General features: G+C 38.6%; 1 protein-coding gene across 3 annotated transcripts in view; it reads right to left on the bottom strand.

Annotated features, from left to right (window-relative positions):
- LOC132400496 (myosin-11-like) overlaps positions 1-15,973 on the bottom strand; it is a 55,533-nt gene that overhangs the window by 14,573 nt on the left and 24,987 nt on the right. For 2 of the 3 annotated variants that reach the window (XM_059981495.1, XM_059981497.1), the window contains 3 exons: positions 15,029-15,191; positions 13,178-13,336; positions 5,246-5,413 (listed from right to left, as the gene is read on the bottom strand). In XM_059981495.1, the coding sequence (XP_059837478.1) occupies positions 5,246-5,413; positions 13,178-13,336; positions 15,029-15,191 (490 nt within the window). The remainder of the gene's footprint in view (positions 1-5,245; positions 5,414-13,177; positions 13,337-15,028; positions 15,192-15,973) is intronic. The other variant, XM_059981496.1, reaches the window with a different exon arrangement.

Raw genomic sequence — 15,973 nt, 5'->3', positions numbered from 1 at the left:
ATGCATGTTCAGGCTGCACTAGTTTTGATTCAGATTCATTTCTTTATCACACCTACATTAAAAATGCAGTGAAATGTGTCATTTTGCATTAAGAATCAACACATGCATACGCTGGGGCCAGCCTGTTAGTGTTGCCGAATGTTCAGGCGCAAGCGGGAGAGGGTCAATGTTTCTGCCGCTAATTGTGCATGGGGGGAGGGGTCTTTGGGGTTCTGAGCTTCCTGTTTCGTGGATGTCTGTAAAGAGCAAGAATTTCAGGTTGTATACTGTATACATTCTCAGATATTAAATTAAACTATTTGAACAACACATGCCCATGATGTTTCAGTCGCCTCCTTTTAAATAGCTGAGCCACGTCACAATTTTTCCATTTTTAAACTTCGATTCACTGCTAAATAATTGCTTAAATAACTTACAATCTTAGGCCACTAGATATTTTCCAGTATTGTGGGATAAAAACTTCATATACTGTAGGCAAATGTATTTTGGTTGAAACCTGTTGGCATCGTAAATCCCCATTGGCAGTAATAATAGAATTCACTCTTGATACACTCAGTGGGCACTTTATTAGGTACCTCCTATACCTAATAAAGGGTATGTTCATGATCTTTTGCTGCTGTAGCCCATCCACTTCAAGGTTCAAGGTGTGGTTATTTGTGTTACTCTTGCCTTTCCTGTCAGCTTGAACCAGTCTGGCCATTCTCCTCCGACTTCTCTCAGCGACAAGGCATTTTCACCCACAGAACTGCTGCTCGCTAGATTTTTTTTCATCAGTTGTACTATTCTATGTAAACTTTAGAGTCTTTTGTACGTGAAAACATCAGGAGATCAGCAGTTTCTGAGATACTCAAAGCAGCCCGTCGGCACCAACAATTATTCCATGGTCAAAGTCACTTAGATCACATTTCTTCCCCAGTCTGAGGTTTGTTCTGAACAATAACTGAATCTCTCAACCTTGCCTGCATGTTTTTATGGACTGAGTTGCTGCCACATAATTGGCTGATTTGATATTTGCATTAATAAGCTGCTGTAAAGGTGTATCTAATAAAATGGCCACTGAGTGTCTGTCACACATGGGGTTAAATTATCTTTCTTCACCCATTCGAGAGCCTTCCTTAATTATTGATGCTAATGGCCAAGTTGTTTAACCAAGCACAAAATTCTCTTAATTGACTTGTCTCAATTGAAGTCTGCCCTTTCAAGTGGATGTCAAATGGATGCTAACATTTTAAACACATTAGCATTAAGATTTGCATGGACTTTAAGAAAGTTATTGAAAGGGTTCCATGTTGCAGAATGGAGAGTGAAAACGCCTGAGGGAAAGAGAGAAGTTGGATTCAGAATTGCCTCGGGCACAGGAAGCAGCAGGTAATTGTCAGAAGAGGGAAAGCTCAAAACACATGTCAGGCAGCATCTGTGGAGAGGGTAACAGAATTAACCACTGACTTTTATCAATGCTCCACAGAAAGCATCCTATCTGGATGCACCACAGCTTGGAATGAGAACCGCTCCACCTAGGGCCACAGCAAACTGCAGGGAGTTGCGAACAGTTGACAGCACATCACAGAAACCAACCACCCCTCCATGGATTCGATCTATACTTCCAGTTATCATAGCAGCCAACATAATCAAAGACCCCACCCAATCCAGATATTCTCTCTTCTCCCACCTTCCATACACTCAGAGACAGCTTCTAACCCGCTGCTATAAGACCATTGGACTCTCGACCTATGTCATTATGGCCTTGCATCTTATTGTCTGCCAGAACTGTACTTTCTCTGTAACTGCAACACTTCTATCATCCATTCTGATGTTGCTTTCCCTCGTCCTACCTCAATGCACTGACGTGATGACATCACCTGTATGGATGGCGTGTTAAACAAAGTTTCTCACTATACCCCAGTGCATGTGGCAATAATCAAACAATTCACTTCCTGGCGATTCTCCTCGACACGGTCTCCAGTGCAATCACATTTGTCCTATATCATCATTCCCACAACTGCCCACAGTAGACTAGCTGCAAGGGAACTGATTTTTAAAATATTGTACCATAGCATCTCCACTCTCATATTCAATGCTATGAACCCAAAATTCCTCTAATCACCTTGCGTACTCTGCTGCCAGCTCCAGGGATTCTTGGGTTGGTATTCCAGGGTTCCTCCGTTCCTCAATAGTACTTTACCATTCATTTTGTACATTCCAAGGTTTATTATTTCTCGAAGACTTAAAAGGACTAACTTCCATCTGTCATTGCTCTTACCAACACAGTGCTACCATTCTTTAGCCCAAGTCTACGATATCACCACTTTTCACTTCAGCATAATCCAATAGTCTTATTAACAGCTGCTCCTAGAAAAGCTTCCAGATTGTTACTCTACATTACAAGCTGCAAAGATCCCACGTCCATTCCTATGGTCACAGGCCTCCAAACACAAGAATAATCGTTCACCATCACGACGGAACAAGTACAAAGTGGTACGTGATAGGTGAAACTGGAAGAGGGGGAAGGGTGAAGTAAAGAGCTAGGAAGTTGATAGGTGAAAGAGATAAAAGGCTCAAGAAGGGGGAATCTGATAGTAGAGGGTAGAAAACCATGGAATATAAAGAATGTAAAAGGAATCTTAAGAAAGAGATTAGAAAAGCTAAAAGAAGATACGAGGTTGGTTTGGCAAATAAGGTGAAAGTAAGTCTGAAAGGTTTCTACAGTTATATTAAAAGCAAGAGGATAGTGAGGGATAAAATTGGCCCCTTAGAGAATTAGAGTGGTCAGCTATGTGTGGAGCTAAGGGAGATGGGAGAGATTTTGAACGATTTCTTCTCTTCAGTATTCACTAAGAAGGATATTGAATTGTGTAAGGTGTGGGAAACAAGTAAGGAAGTTATGGAACCTATGACAATTAAAGAGGTGGAAGTACTGGCGCTTTTAAGAAATTTAAAAGTGGATAAATTTCCGGATCCTGACAGGATATTCCCCAGGACCTTGAGGGAAGTTTGTGTAGAGATAGCAGGAGCTCTGACGGAGATCTTTAAGATGTCATTAGAAATGGGGATTGTGCTGGAGGATTGGCGTATTGCTCATGTGGTTCCATTGTTTAAAAAGGGTTCTAGAAGTAAGCCTAGCAATTATAGACCTGTCAGTTTGACATCAGTGATGGGTAAATTAATGGAAAGTATTCTTAGAGATAGTATTAATAATTATCTGGATAGACAGGATCTGATTAGGAGTAGCCAGCATGGATTTGTGCGTGGAAGGTCATGTTTGACAAACCTTATTGAATTTTTTGAAGAAGTTACGAGGAATGTTGACGAGGGTAAGGCAGTGGATGTAGTCTATATGGACTTCAGCAAAGCCTTTGACAAAGTTCCACATGGAAGGTTAGTTAAGAAGGTTCAGTCGTTAGGTATTAATGCTGGAGTAATAAAATGGAATTCAACAGTGGCTAGATGGGAGATGCCAGAGAGTAGTGGTGGTTAATTGTTTATCGGGATGGAGGCCGGTGACTAGCGGGGTGCCTCAGGGATCTGTTTTGGGCCCAATGTTGTTTGTAATATACATAAATGATCTGGATGATGGGGTGGTAGATTGGATTAGTAAGTATGCCGATGATACTAAGATAGGAGGTGTTGTGGATAATGAGGTGGGTTTTCAAAGCTTGCAGGGAGATTTATGCCGGTTAGAAGAATGGGCTGAACATTGGCAGATGGAGTTTAATGCTGAGAAGTGTGAGGTTCTACATTTTGGCAGGAATAATCCAAATAGAACATACAGGGTAAATGGTAGGGCATTGAAGAATGCAGAGGAACAGAGAGATCTAGGAATAACAGTGCATAGTTCCCTGAAGGTGGAGTCTCATGTAGATAGGGTGGTGAAGAAGGCTTTTGGAATGCTGGCCTTTATAAATCAAAGCATTGAGTACAGAAGTTGGGATGTAATGTTAAAATTGTACAAGGCATTGGTAAGGCCAAATTTGGAATATTGTGTGCAGTTCTGGTCACCGAATTATAGGAAAGATATCAATAAATTAGAGTGAGTGCAGAGACGATTTACTAGGATGTTACCTGGGTTTCAGCACTTAAGTTACAGAGAAAGGTTGAACAAGTTAGGTCTCTATTCATTGGAGCGTAGAAGGTTGAGGGGGGATTTGATCGAGGTATTTAAAATTTTGAGAGGGATAGATAGAGTTGACGTGAATAGGCTGTTTCCATTGAGAGTAGGGGAGATTCAAACGAGAGGACATGATTGGAGAGTTAGGGGGCAGAAGTTTAAGGGAAACACGAGGGGGTATTTCTTTACTCAGTGAGTGATAGCTGTGTGGAATGAGCTTCCTGTAGAAGTAGTAGAGGCCAGTTCAGTTGTGTCATTTAAGGTAAAATTGGATAGGTATATGGACAGGAAAGGAGTGGAGGGTTATGGGCTGAGTGCGTGTAGGTGAGACTAGGTGAGATTAAGAGTTCAGCACGGATTAGGAGGGCCGAGATGGCCTGTTTCCGTGCTGTGATTGTTATATGGAAGAAAGGGAAGGGGGTGGAGCACCAAAGGGAGGTGATAGGCAAGTAAGGAAGTAAGGTGAGAGTGAAACGTGAATGGTGAATGGTGAAGGAGGCAGTGGGAGGTGGGGGGGGGACACAATTACCAGAAGTTTGAGAAATCGATATTCATGCCGTCAGATGGAATACAAGGTGTTGCTCTTCCAACTTGAGTAGTGGAGGCCATGGACTGTTAATTAGTATTGATTGGTAGATACTACAGACTCAAAACACACTGGACCATGAGAGCTGGCAGACTACAAAATGTTGCAATAGAGAATTCCAAGCAATATCGTGAAAACCAAGCAATATCTTTGTGATCTGCGTTGCAAACACCTACAACTATGCATTCTTTATTTCTACATTAAAAAAAAATTCTTCCCAACTGCCATCAGCAATGATAGAGGGTGTAACTGAACTAATAACATTTCTTTACAACCTGAAGGGGCGTGTGGGTTTACAGTACAAGCAACTCAGGTTCAATTCCTGCCACTGCCTGTAAGGAGTTTGTACGTTCTCCCCATGATTGCATAGGTTTTCTCTGGGTGCTGGGTTAAATCAGGGGTTGTTGGGCATTGCAGTTTGAAGGGCCGAAAGGACCTATTACATGCCATATCTCAATAAATAAATGCAGTTAGCCTCTGTAATATGAAGGGAGAGAGTTTTTTAGTTTATGACTAATAATGGAGAATGACTCTTTAGATTAAGAATAAGATACCTGCTTCTGTAAATCAGTAATGAGTTCGATTAGCAGAACCTTGTCTCTTTGCAACTGAAGGTTCTCTTCTTCGATATTTGCAATTCTGCTTTGCATCTCAGCTATACGACAGTGCAGAGTGTCTTTGTTCAGTTCCAGCGAGGTCTTCCCCTGTTCAAGGAGCAGAATCTGTGGGAAGCCATATAAAGCGATGTTAGAATTATTTCAGACATTGCCCTCTACCTATCTCATGAATAAGGAAAATACATATTTCAATTTAACTAGAATGGATGAAGATTTTGTCTTGAATAAGCCAACAGAAAAGAAAGAATTCATCACTTTCTCGTCATATTTCAATAATGTTTGTCAATCTGTTTGTAAAAAAGAAATAACACACATCAGCTTCAGATGAGTTTTCAGGCCACTACTTCCTACAAAGTGAAATCGAATTTCATGAATGGCTGCGATGCTTCACTTCCAGATGAGTTCAAAGCTTTTTATGCAGACTTGGAAAGTGAGAATAAAACTACACCTGTGCAAATCCCTGCAGTATCTGATCTCTGTCTCGGAGGCTGAGGTTGGAACATCTTTCAAGAGGGTGAATCCTTGCAAATCATCAGGCCCTGATGGTGAACCTGGTAGGTTCTGAAAACTCGTGCAAATCAACTGGAGGAAGTGTTCAAGGACATCTTCAATCTTTCTCACTGCTGCAATTAGAGGCTCCTTCTTGCTTGAAAAGGGCAACAAAAAAGATCAAGGGGAGCTGCCTTAATGACTATCACCCAGCTGCACTCACATCTACTGTGACGAAGTGCTTCCAGAGGTTGGTCATGGCCTGAATCAACTCCCGAAAGGATCTGGACCCAATGTAATTTGCATATCACCACAACAGGTCTACAGTTGATGCAATCTCACTAGCTCTCTGCTCAGCCTCGGATCACCTGGACAATAGCAATATCTACCTCAGGCTCCTGTTTATTCATTATAGATCAGCGTTCAACACAATCATACTGTTAGTTCTAATCAACAAGCTCCAAAACCTGGGCCTCTGTATCTCCATCTGCAACTGGATCCTTGACTTCCTCTCAGGGAGACCACAGTCAGTGTGGATCGGAAATAACACTCTCACTGACAATCAACACAGGCGCTCCTCAAGGATGCATGCCTAACTCACTGCTCGACTCTCTCTATGCCCATGACTCCATGGCTAGGCAGAGCTCAAACCCCATTTATAAATTTGCTGACGGCACAACCATTATCGGCAGAATTTCTGATGTTGTTGAGGAGGCATACAGAAGTGAGAGTCAACAAACTCATTTGTAAGGCCAGTGATGAACTGGACTCTCTGACGGTGGTGTCTGAAAAGAGGATGCTGTCCAAGTTGCATGCCATCTTGGACAATGTCTCCCATCCACTCCATAATGTACTGGTTAGACACAGGATTACATTCAGCCAGAGACTCATTCCACCGAGATGTAACACTGAGCATCATAGGAAGTCATTCCTGCCTGTGGCCATCAAACTTTATAACTCCTTCCTCAGAATGTCAGACACCCTGAGCCAATAGGCTGGTCCTGGACTTATTTCCACTTGGCATAATTTACTTATTATCATTAATTATTTCTGGTTTTATTTTGCTATATTTCTACTCTATTGTTGGTTAGTGCAACTGTAATGAAACCCAATTTCCCTCGGGATCAATAAAGTATGTCTGTCTGTCTGAGATAGATCAGCTGGTTGAGTGGGGTCACAATGACAACCTGTCACTCAATGTCGCTAAGTTCAAGAAACTGATTATAGACTTTGAGAAGAGGAAGTTGAAGGAACACATCAGTCCTTATTGAGGGATCAGCAGTGGAAAGAGTGAGCAATTAAAAGCTCCTGAGTATCAACATCTCTGAAGATCTATCCTGAGGCCAACATTTGAATCCAATTACTACGAAGGTATGAGAGCAGCTATATTTCATTAGGAGTTTGAGAAACTTGGTATGTCACCAAACACCCTTGCAACTTTCTACAGATGTACCGTGGAGAGCATTTTAGCTGGTATGAAGGGGCTACTGCACGGGATCGGAAAAAGCTGCAGACAGCCAGCTCCATCAGGCCCTCCCAAGCATCAAGGACACCTTCAAAAGGCAATGTTGCATCCTTCAAGGACCGAGCACAGCTAAGCACAGCTCGAATGCTATATTCAGGTTCGCTGATGACACTGCTGTCTTAGGCCGAATCAAAGATAGTAATGAAACAGCATATATGACGGGGATTGAAAATTTGGCTGAGTGGTGTCATTTTAACAACCTCTTACTGCAGCAAGACCAAGGAGATGATTATAGACTTCAGGAGAAGGAAACCAGAAGTCAATGAGCCAGTCCTCATTTGAGAATCAGAGGTGGAGAGGATTAGCAACTTTAAATTTAGTCGGCTCCATCTTGGGTACTAGCTGGCAAAGTACCCAGGACATCTGCAAGGAGCGGTGTCTCAGAAAGGCAGCGATCATTATTAAGGACCTCCAGCACCCAGGGCATGTCCTATTCTCACTGTTACCATCAGGTAGGAGGTGCAGAAGCCTGAAGGCACACACTCAATGACTCAGGAACAGCTTCTTTCCCCCCGCCATCTGATTTCTTTTTTTTTGTAATTTATTTTTTTTTAATTAAAGTTCATCAAACAAACATTTCCATAAGATGTATTTCAGACATTGTACATATATATCACAAAATCTCCACAAAGTATTTATCTGGGGTATACACTTATAGAAAAGAGTTGAAAGAAAAAACAAGCAAGAGGAAAGAACTATGTACAAGTAGGGAGTGATCTTTTTTTTACAACAGATTCATTGAGAATAAAATCAGGCCTATGAGACATTATGTAGTTAAACCATTTTTCCCAGTATGAATCAAATTGTTCCAGCTTATGATTAACAGATGCTGTTATCTTCTCCATTTTGTAAATGTCCATTGTAATTTCCATCCATGTATTTAAAGTTGGGTTCTCCAGTGATAACCATTTCCTAGTAAGAGTCTTTTTACCAGCCACCAACAGTATATTCATTAAATATTTATCTCTTTTCAACCATTCTTGAGGTATATAACCAAAATATATGGTCTTACTCTCCAAGGGTATTTCACATTTAAAGATGTCTTGGTAGGGCATTGTGTATCCCTCTCCAATAGTTTTTGATAACAGGGCAGTCCCAAAAAATATGATAATGATTTGCATTTTGATTTCCACAATTTCTCCAGCAAAACAGGGAGGTTACCATCTTAATGGGATTTCTGAGAAGGTGTAATAAAGTATCTTATCAAGTTTTTCCATCCAAACTCCCTCCATTTCTGTGAATTGGTACACTTCCATTGATATCTCCATATTGTTGTCCATTCTTCCTCAGATATAATTATCCCTCCTTCCTTCTCCCATTTTGTTTTAATGTATGAAGTCGAATGTGTTTTAAGATTTGACAACCCCTTATACATGCTTGAAATGATTCTACTACCATTATCTGAATTATATGCTTTTTTAAAGAGCTCTATCAAGCATGTATTTGCCTTGGTTACATTTTTAAGTGTCTTATTAACATATTGTCACATCTGTAAATACCAATAAAAATCTTGTTTTTCTAATAAGTGTTTCTCTTTAAGCATTTCAAAACTGGACAGTGTTCCTTCTTTCATTATGTTGCAAAGAACTGTTATTCCTTTAGCTGTCCAGTCCTTAAATCTAGCATCCATTTACACCATTTATTTGGTGTAAAATCAGAGTCATATGCACACCATTTAAGAATTGCAATATCTCCCTCTAGATTATACTCTTTTACAATAGTTTTCCATATTTTAAGAGGCAATTTCACCCGTGGGTTATCAAGAGTATTTATGTACCTTTGCAGGTTGTTATCAGCCAAAATTGCTTGTATGGGGATGGGAAGCACCCGCTCCTCAATGTTTTTCCATTGAGCGTCATATGATGGGTTGCACCAACATATCACAGCTCTCAACTGTGCTGCAAAATAATAATCTCTAAGAGAAGGCAAGCCCCATCCCCCCTTTTCCTTTGCTAATTGCAAAGTTTTGAGACGAACTCTAGGCCTTTTACCCTGCCAAATGTACCTTGATTGCATCTTGTTCCATTCATTGAATTGATTTTGATTAATCTCTATTGGTAGGGTCTGAACGAGATATAACGGTCTGGGCAGTATATTCATTTTAGTAGACTCAATCCTTGAACTGAGACTGAAAAAAGGAATCAGGCTCCATCTTGCCACATCTTCCTTAATTTTTTTATATAAAGGCTGATAATTACATTCTGATAATTTTGCCAAATCTTTTGGCATAATGATGCCCAAATATTTGAAAGACTCTGTGTGCCATGCCTAGGGGTATCGACTTTCAATTTCTCTTGGTGGGCTATAGTAATATGAAAGTAATTGGGTTTTATCTATGTTGATCTTGTATCCTGATAATTGACCATATTGTTCCAAGTATTGCATCAATTTAGGTAAAGAGCATATTGGTTGCCCTATAGATCAAAATGTCATCCGCATAACAAGCCAATTTATGGTCTGTCCCTTTAATAGTAATTCCCCTAATATCTTCATTTTGTCTGATGTATTGAGCTAATGGTTCCAGATATAATGCAAAGAGTAGTGGTGACCATGCACAACCCTGTCTCGTGCCCCTTTCTAGGGTAAGACTATTTGATAAATATCCATTGATTTTAATCCTAGCAGTAGGATTGTCTTATAGTGTCCGTATAGTGTTAATAATTGTGTCTTGGAAACCAAATCTATGTAAAACACTGTAAAGAAAATTCCAATTAACCAAATCAAATGCTTTTTCAGCATCCATGCTTATCACTATTGCTTTGATTTTATTTTTTTGTATACGATCCATAATGTGAAGTGTCCTTCATATATTGTCTTGAGTCTGGCATTGTCATATAAAACCTGTCTGATCATTACGTATCAGTATGGGTAGAAACTCCTCTAATTGTTTGGCCATGATGGAGGTAAATAACCTATAATCTACATTAAGAACAGATATTGGTCTAAATGACCCGCATTCCATTTTATCCTTGCTTTCTTTCCGTATAGCTAAAATTATCGTTTCCTTCCAACTGGGTGACATTTGTGCCTTTTTTAGAGCCCAGTTTAGTGTGGGGAGTAAAACAGGAATTAACTCATTTTTAAGTTCTTTGTACCACTCTGCCGTATACCCATCTGATCCTGGTGACTTGCTTAATTTAAGCCTACTAATTGCAGCTTTTAATTCAACTTCAGTTATGTCAGCAGTCATCCTTCTACTTTGTTCTTCGCTTAAAGTGGGTAACTCTAGAGAATTCAAGAAGGTGTCAATTTGGATTATGCTTCCCCCTGGAACTTTGGAACATAGTGTTTTGTAAAACACTTCAAAAGCTTCTTGAATTTCACTTAGCTTATTTTTTATCATTTTCGTTCTTGGGTCCCTAATTCTATGAATTGTATTTTCTGTTATCTTTTTTTTTCAGTTCCCACACCAATATTTTCATAGATTTCAATCCACTTTCATAATGTCTTTGTTTCAGAAACATTAAGTTTTTCCTGATTTCTTGCGTAGCCAAATTATTTATTTCATTCCTAATTCTTCTAATTTCCCCTAATGTATCCTGCACCAAATTCAATTTGTGTTTTTTCTCTAGTTCCTTCAGCCCATTTTGTAATTCCTCTAATGTTTTATTCCTTATCTTTTTCTTATATGCAGATATTGCTATAATTTTCCCTTTTAAGACCGCCTTCAGAGTATCCCATAAAATGGGAGGTGAAACCTCTCCATTATCATTAAATTCTAAGCAGAGACCAAATTCTTTTTTAATTTGTTCCTTAAAGTACAGATCATTCAGTAAACTTGAATTTAGTTTCCAAATAGTGTTCTTTGGTTGTAGGTCAAAATCAACAGATAAATATATAGGTGCATGTTCACTTACATCTATTGTCCCAATTCCACAGGAGTTTATTTTGTCTTTGTCTTTTTCAAATGTTATGAAATAGTCTATTCTTGTATGTACAGAATGTGGAGCAGAATAATGAGTGTAATCCCTTCTGTCACGGAAAAGGTCCCTCCATATATCAATTAAACCAACATCCTTAAAAAGTATATTAACTTTCTTATGTAAAGATTTTGTTTCATAGATTTTTCTATTGGAAGAGTCTAAGTTTGGTTGTAATTGTAAATTTAAGTCTCCCACACATATCAGGAGACCTTCTGTTTCCGTTGCCATAATATCAGTAATTTTCTGAAAGAAACCAATATCACTTCCTGGGGGTGTGTATATATTCAATAGAGTAACTGAATTGCCGTCTATATTCCCCCTTACCAGAATACATCTGCCTTCTCTCATTTCGAATATTTTTTTCAAAATTTAGCTGACTTGAGATAAGAATAGCAACTCCTCTCCTATGCCCTGATTTATATGAGGAGAAAAACAGATTAGTGAAGCCCATGCTCTTTAGTTTTTTATGCTCATTATCTTTTGTTTCTTGAGTTTCTTGTAAATATACAACATGGGCTTGTTCTTTTTTCATTTTGGATAAAATTCTCTTGCGTTTGATTGGATTTAATAGCCCATTTGCATTAAAAGAAATAAATTTTACCTTGTCCTAAGCCATCTGTATATATCTGTCAATGTATCATTGAAATTAGAATAAAACTTACTCGATCTACTCCCTGAACAAATAAAAAACAAGAAACTCAAATAATAACAAAAAGGGCAACGAACGTGTGATTCCAAGGCTGAGGTCTCTAGTAAATGACCCCGCGTTGAGCTAGAGGAAATGTCTAGCTGTGGGGGATAACCCCTCCTACTTGTGAGTTGAGGGCCCCCATTGCAGTATTCATAAAAGCCAGTGAACAAATCCATTACACAGAAAAGATTTCCCTGTGTACTCCTCCTATATATATGCACACACACAAATATATATATATACACACATACATACATACACACATATAGATATATAAACACACACACACACACACACACACACACACACACACACACATATATATACTCATTTTGGTGGGGAAAAAGGAGTAAGTGAGCGAATAAAGAATAACAACTAAGTAATATAAAATCCGCATTATAATAAGTATTTCTCGAGATAGGTATATCACCGTGTACTTTTGCTTCTGTTTAGCTTCTCAACATTTTTAAAGTTAGCCAAAGGAAATAACTTCACTCACCCCATCATTGAAATGTTCCCACAACTGATAGACTGACTTTCAAGGACTCTTCTTTTCATGCTCTTAATATTTACTGTTTATTTATTTATTGTTATTATTTCATCTTTTTGTAGTTGCAGTTTTTGTCTTCTGCACTCTGATTGAATGCCGTAGATGGGCGGTCTTTTGTTGATTCAGTTATGGTTATTATTCTATAGATTTATTGAGTATGCCCACAAGTAAATGAATCTCAGGGTTATATATGGTGATGTATATGTATTTTGATAATAAGATTTACTTTGAACATCACCCAGAACAGACTCTCCTCTCACTGTTACCATCAGGAAGGAGATACGGAAACCTGAAGTCACACCCTCAACGTTTCAGGAACAGCTTCTTCCCCTCTGCCATCCGATTTCTGAATGGACATTGAACCCATGTTCACTACCTCACTATCTGTTTTGCTCTCTTTTCACTCTACTTAGTTAATTATTTTTTAAAATCTATATATTTCTTATAGTAACTTATTTTTTATAATTATTATGTATTGCAAAGTACTGCTGCCTCAAAACAACAAATTTCACGACATATGCCAGTGAAATTAAACCTGGTTCTGATTCTGATATCAGTACTGAATAGGAGAGTAGCATGAACATAACACAACTCAGAATTACTTAGAACATCTGACTACAATTATAAATCGAAATCTGAATTTATTTATTTCCTGATATATTCCATTTTCCATACATTTTTCACCAATTACCTTTTCCATAAGTTCCTTAAATTTGTTTTTCTTAATTTCCAGGAGCTCCTTGTGTCTCTTCAACTCATATTCCAGTTGCTGCTTATGATCCTTTACAGTAATCAATTGAACCACACTTGAGGTACGGCAAAGATCAGTCTCCTCTTTCACTATCCTCTCCTGCAATGCATTGTGCAGCAAAGTCATCAATACAAAGTACCAATGTTCAAAAGTTCTAAATAAATTTTATTATAAGATTACATTTACAGATCACATACAGCCCTAAGATTCTTTTTCCTGCAGGCATACTCAGCCTGTGTATAAAATAGTAACTATAACAAGATTCAAAGAAAGATCAAGTAGAGTGCAGAAGACAACAGTGAGTGCAAATGCAAATATAAATAAATAGCAATAAATAATGAGAATATGAAATAACAAGCTAAAGTGAGATCATTGGTAGGTGAGTGTAATTATCCCCTTTTATTCAAAGGCCTGATGGTTGAGGGGTAGTAACTGTTCTTGAACCTGGTGGTGCAAGTCCTGATGCTCTTGCACCTTCTACCTGATGGAAGCAGCGAGAAAAGAGCATGGCCTGGGTGGAAGAGAATGAAACATAACTAAAGGTACAAGATTAGAAAGGGAACAAGAGACAATAATCAGGGGTTAATTTGCTGGATTAATTTCTATAATGGAACACATCAATTTTTTTTACATGGGACAACCCTGGACGATTAATTTTGGTACAATCACAGCCTACCAAATTGCAGTTACAGACTTCTCGAAAACATTGACTGGGAATATTATGTGGGCATGGAGCAATCGTTTTGTTCTATGATTTTCAAAAGGAGAGCTGGTCTGCAGGATCACTCATTCTTGCTGTGTTTTTAAGGTCATGTAATTTCTTCCTTTCCTGGTGTCCCATGGGAAGTCTCTGCCACTCCGACAATGTGGCACGGCCAGTTGAATTCATTGGTTTTCTGTAACCTACTTCAAATTGCATTGCTATTTTTAGACAGCCAAGTTAAAACTTGAAAAATACGTATTCAGAAAACTGCAACATTTCATTTGGCCCTCCTTTTATGTGTTAACACTTTAGAATGATGTTATCGCTTCCTTTCTACTGATTGAAATTCTCATTTGATCGGAAATTACTACATTTCTCTTCCTTTCAAAGAATTTTCCAGACCTCCCATTATATTCCACTGACTCCCGCATTACCAATACTCAGTGAAATTGATAAAGTAAGATAAAGATAAAGTAATGTTTCTGGATTAGAATCTGGAGCGCTGGATTATTGATCTGGGCTGCTGGGAAATTTAAATTCATTGAATTAAATAAAATCTGTAATGAAAAAAAAATACCAACAATTGTGACTATTAAAATACCTAATTTTTGCAAAAATACCTATGTAGTTCTCTAATATTCTTCAAAGAAGGAAATCTTCCATCCTTCACATCTCTCATCTGTCTTCTGAGGCTAAGCTGACTATTTTGGTTGTCTTTTAATTTCTTCCGAAGATGTTAGTGCATGATTAGAGATGGCCAATAAATGCCAGCAATTAAAAAATATTGACCTTGTAATACGTGAATCTAAGTTATAGTAATTTATACCTACATTTGATCATGTAAATCACTTTTTAAAATCTTTGCCATACTTTAAAGCTGAAGTAACCACTACAGATGAAGCATCTTTCTTTTACATTTACCATTGAATATTGCAGATCATCAACCTATGTATTGCTGATCCAAATTTTCCTTCATTCTATCAAAAAAACTACAGTTGTCAAAAACATTAACCCAAATCTAACCTTATTCAAATAATCAGCACAGGGTACTCAACCTAGTTTTAAACACAGAAAGATTTTCTACATACCCTGTCTAACTGTTTTTTGAGCTCAAGAATCTGTGAATGTAGCTGGGCATTTTCCTTGATCAAAGAAGCACAATTATCAGTCATGTTACTTCTGAGGCAGCGGTCCTGTTCTCTCATCATCTCTTTCTCACGCAGCTGTTGATGAAGGAGACGGATCTCATCTCTGGTGGGGGAAGAGGATGTCACAATATCTTATGCTTTATTCTCCAAATTTTAATATCTATTACAATGGAAAATTGAAAATGACATTAAGACTGCAAGGCAGAGGAGCACAATCATGCCATTGAGTTTGCTCTGCTATTTCATCCATTTCTCTCTCAGCCTCGTTCTCCAGCCTTCTCCCCATATCCCTTCATGCCCTGATTAATCAAGAACCTATCAGCATCTGCCTTAAATGTACCCAGTGACTTGGTCTCCACTGCTGCCTGTGACGATGAATTCCACAAACCCACCACCCTCTGGCTGAAGAAATTCCTCCTCATCTCCATTCTAAACAGATGTCCCTCTATACTGAGGCTGCACCCAATGAAGGAAATAACCTCTTCACATCCACTCCATCAAGGCTTATCACGTTCAATAGGTTTGAAAGAGATTGTCCCTCATTTTTCAGCGAGTACAGGTCCAGGGCCTTCAATCGCTGCTCATATATTGACCCTCTTATTTCTGCAATCATTCTCATGAATTTCCTTTGAACCCTCTCCAATATCAGCACATTGTTTCTTAGATAAGTGGCCCAAAACTACTCACAGAACTCCAAGAGAGACTTCACCAGTACTTTATACAGCCTCAGCATTAAATTCTTGCTTTTACATTGAAATAAATGTTAACATTGCATCTACCTTCTTCACCACTGATTCAACTGCAAAGTAATCCTTTAGGAAATCTTACACGGTGACTTCAAAATCCCTTTGCGTCTCGAATTAGGATATTGAATCCTAAATGCAG

Source organism: Hypanus sabinus, chromosome 10, assembly GCF_030144855.1.
Source record: "Hypanus sabinus isolate sHypSab1 chromosome 10, sHypSab1.hap1, whole genome shotgun sequence".
Taxonomy (NCBI): Eukaryota; Metazoa; Chordata; class Chondrichthyes; order Myliobatiformes; family Dasyatidae; genus Hypanus; species Hypanus sabinus.
The sequence above is the reverse complement of the archived record's forward strand: the minus strand, read 5'-3'. Positions and strand labels throughout refer to the sequence as shown.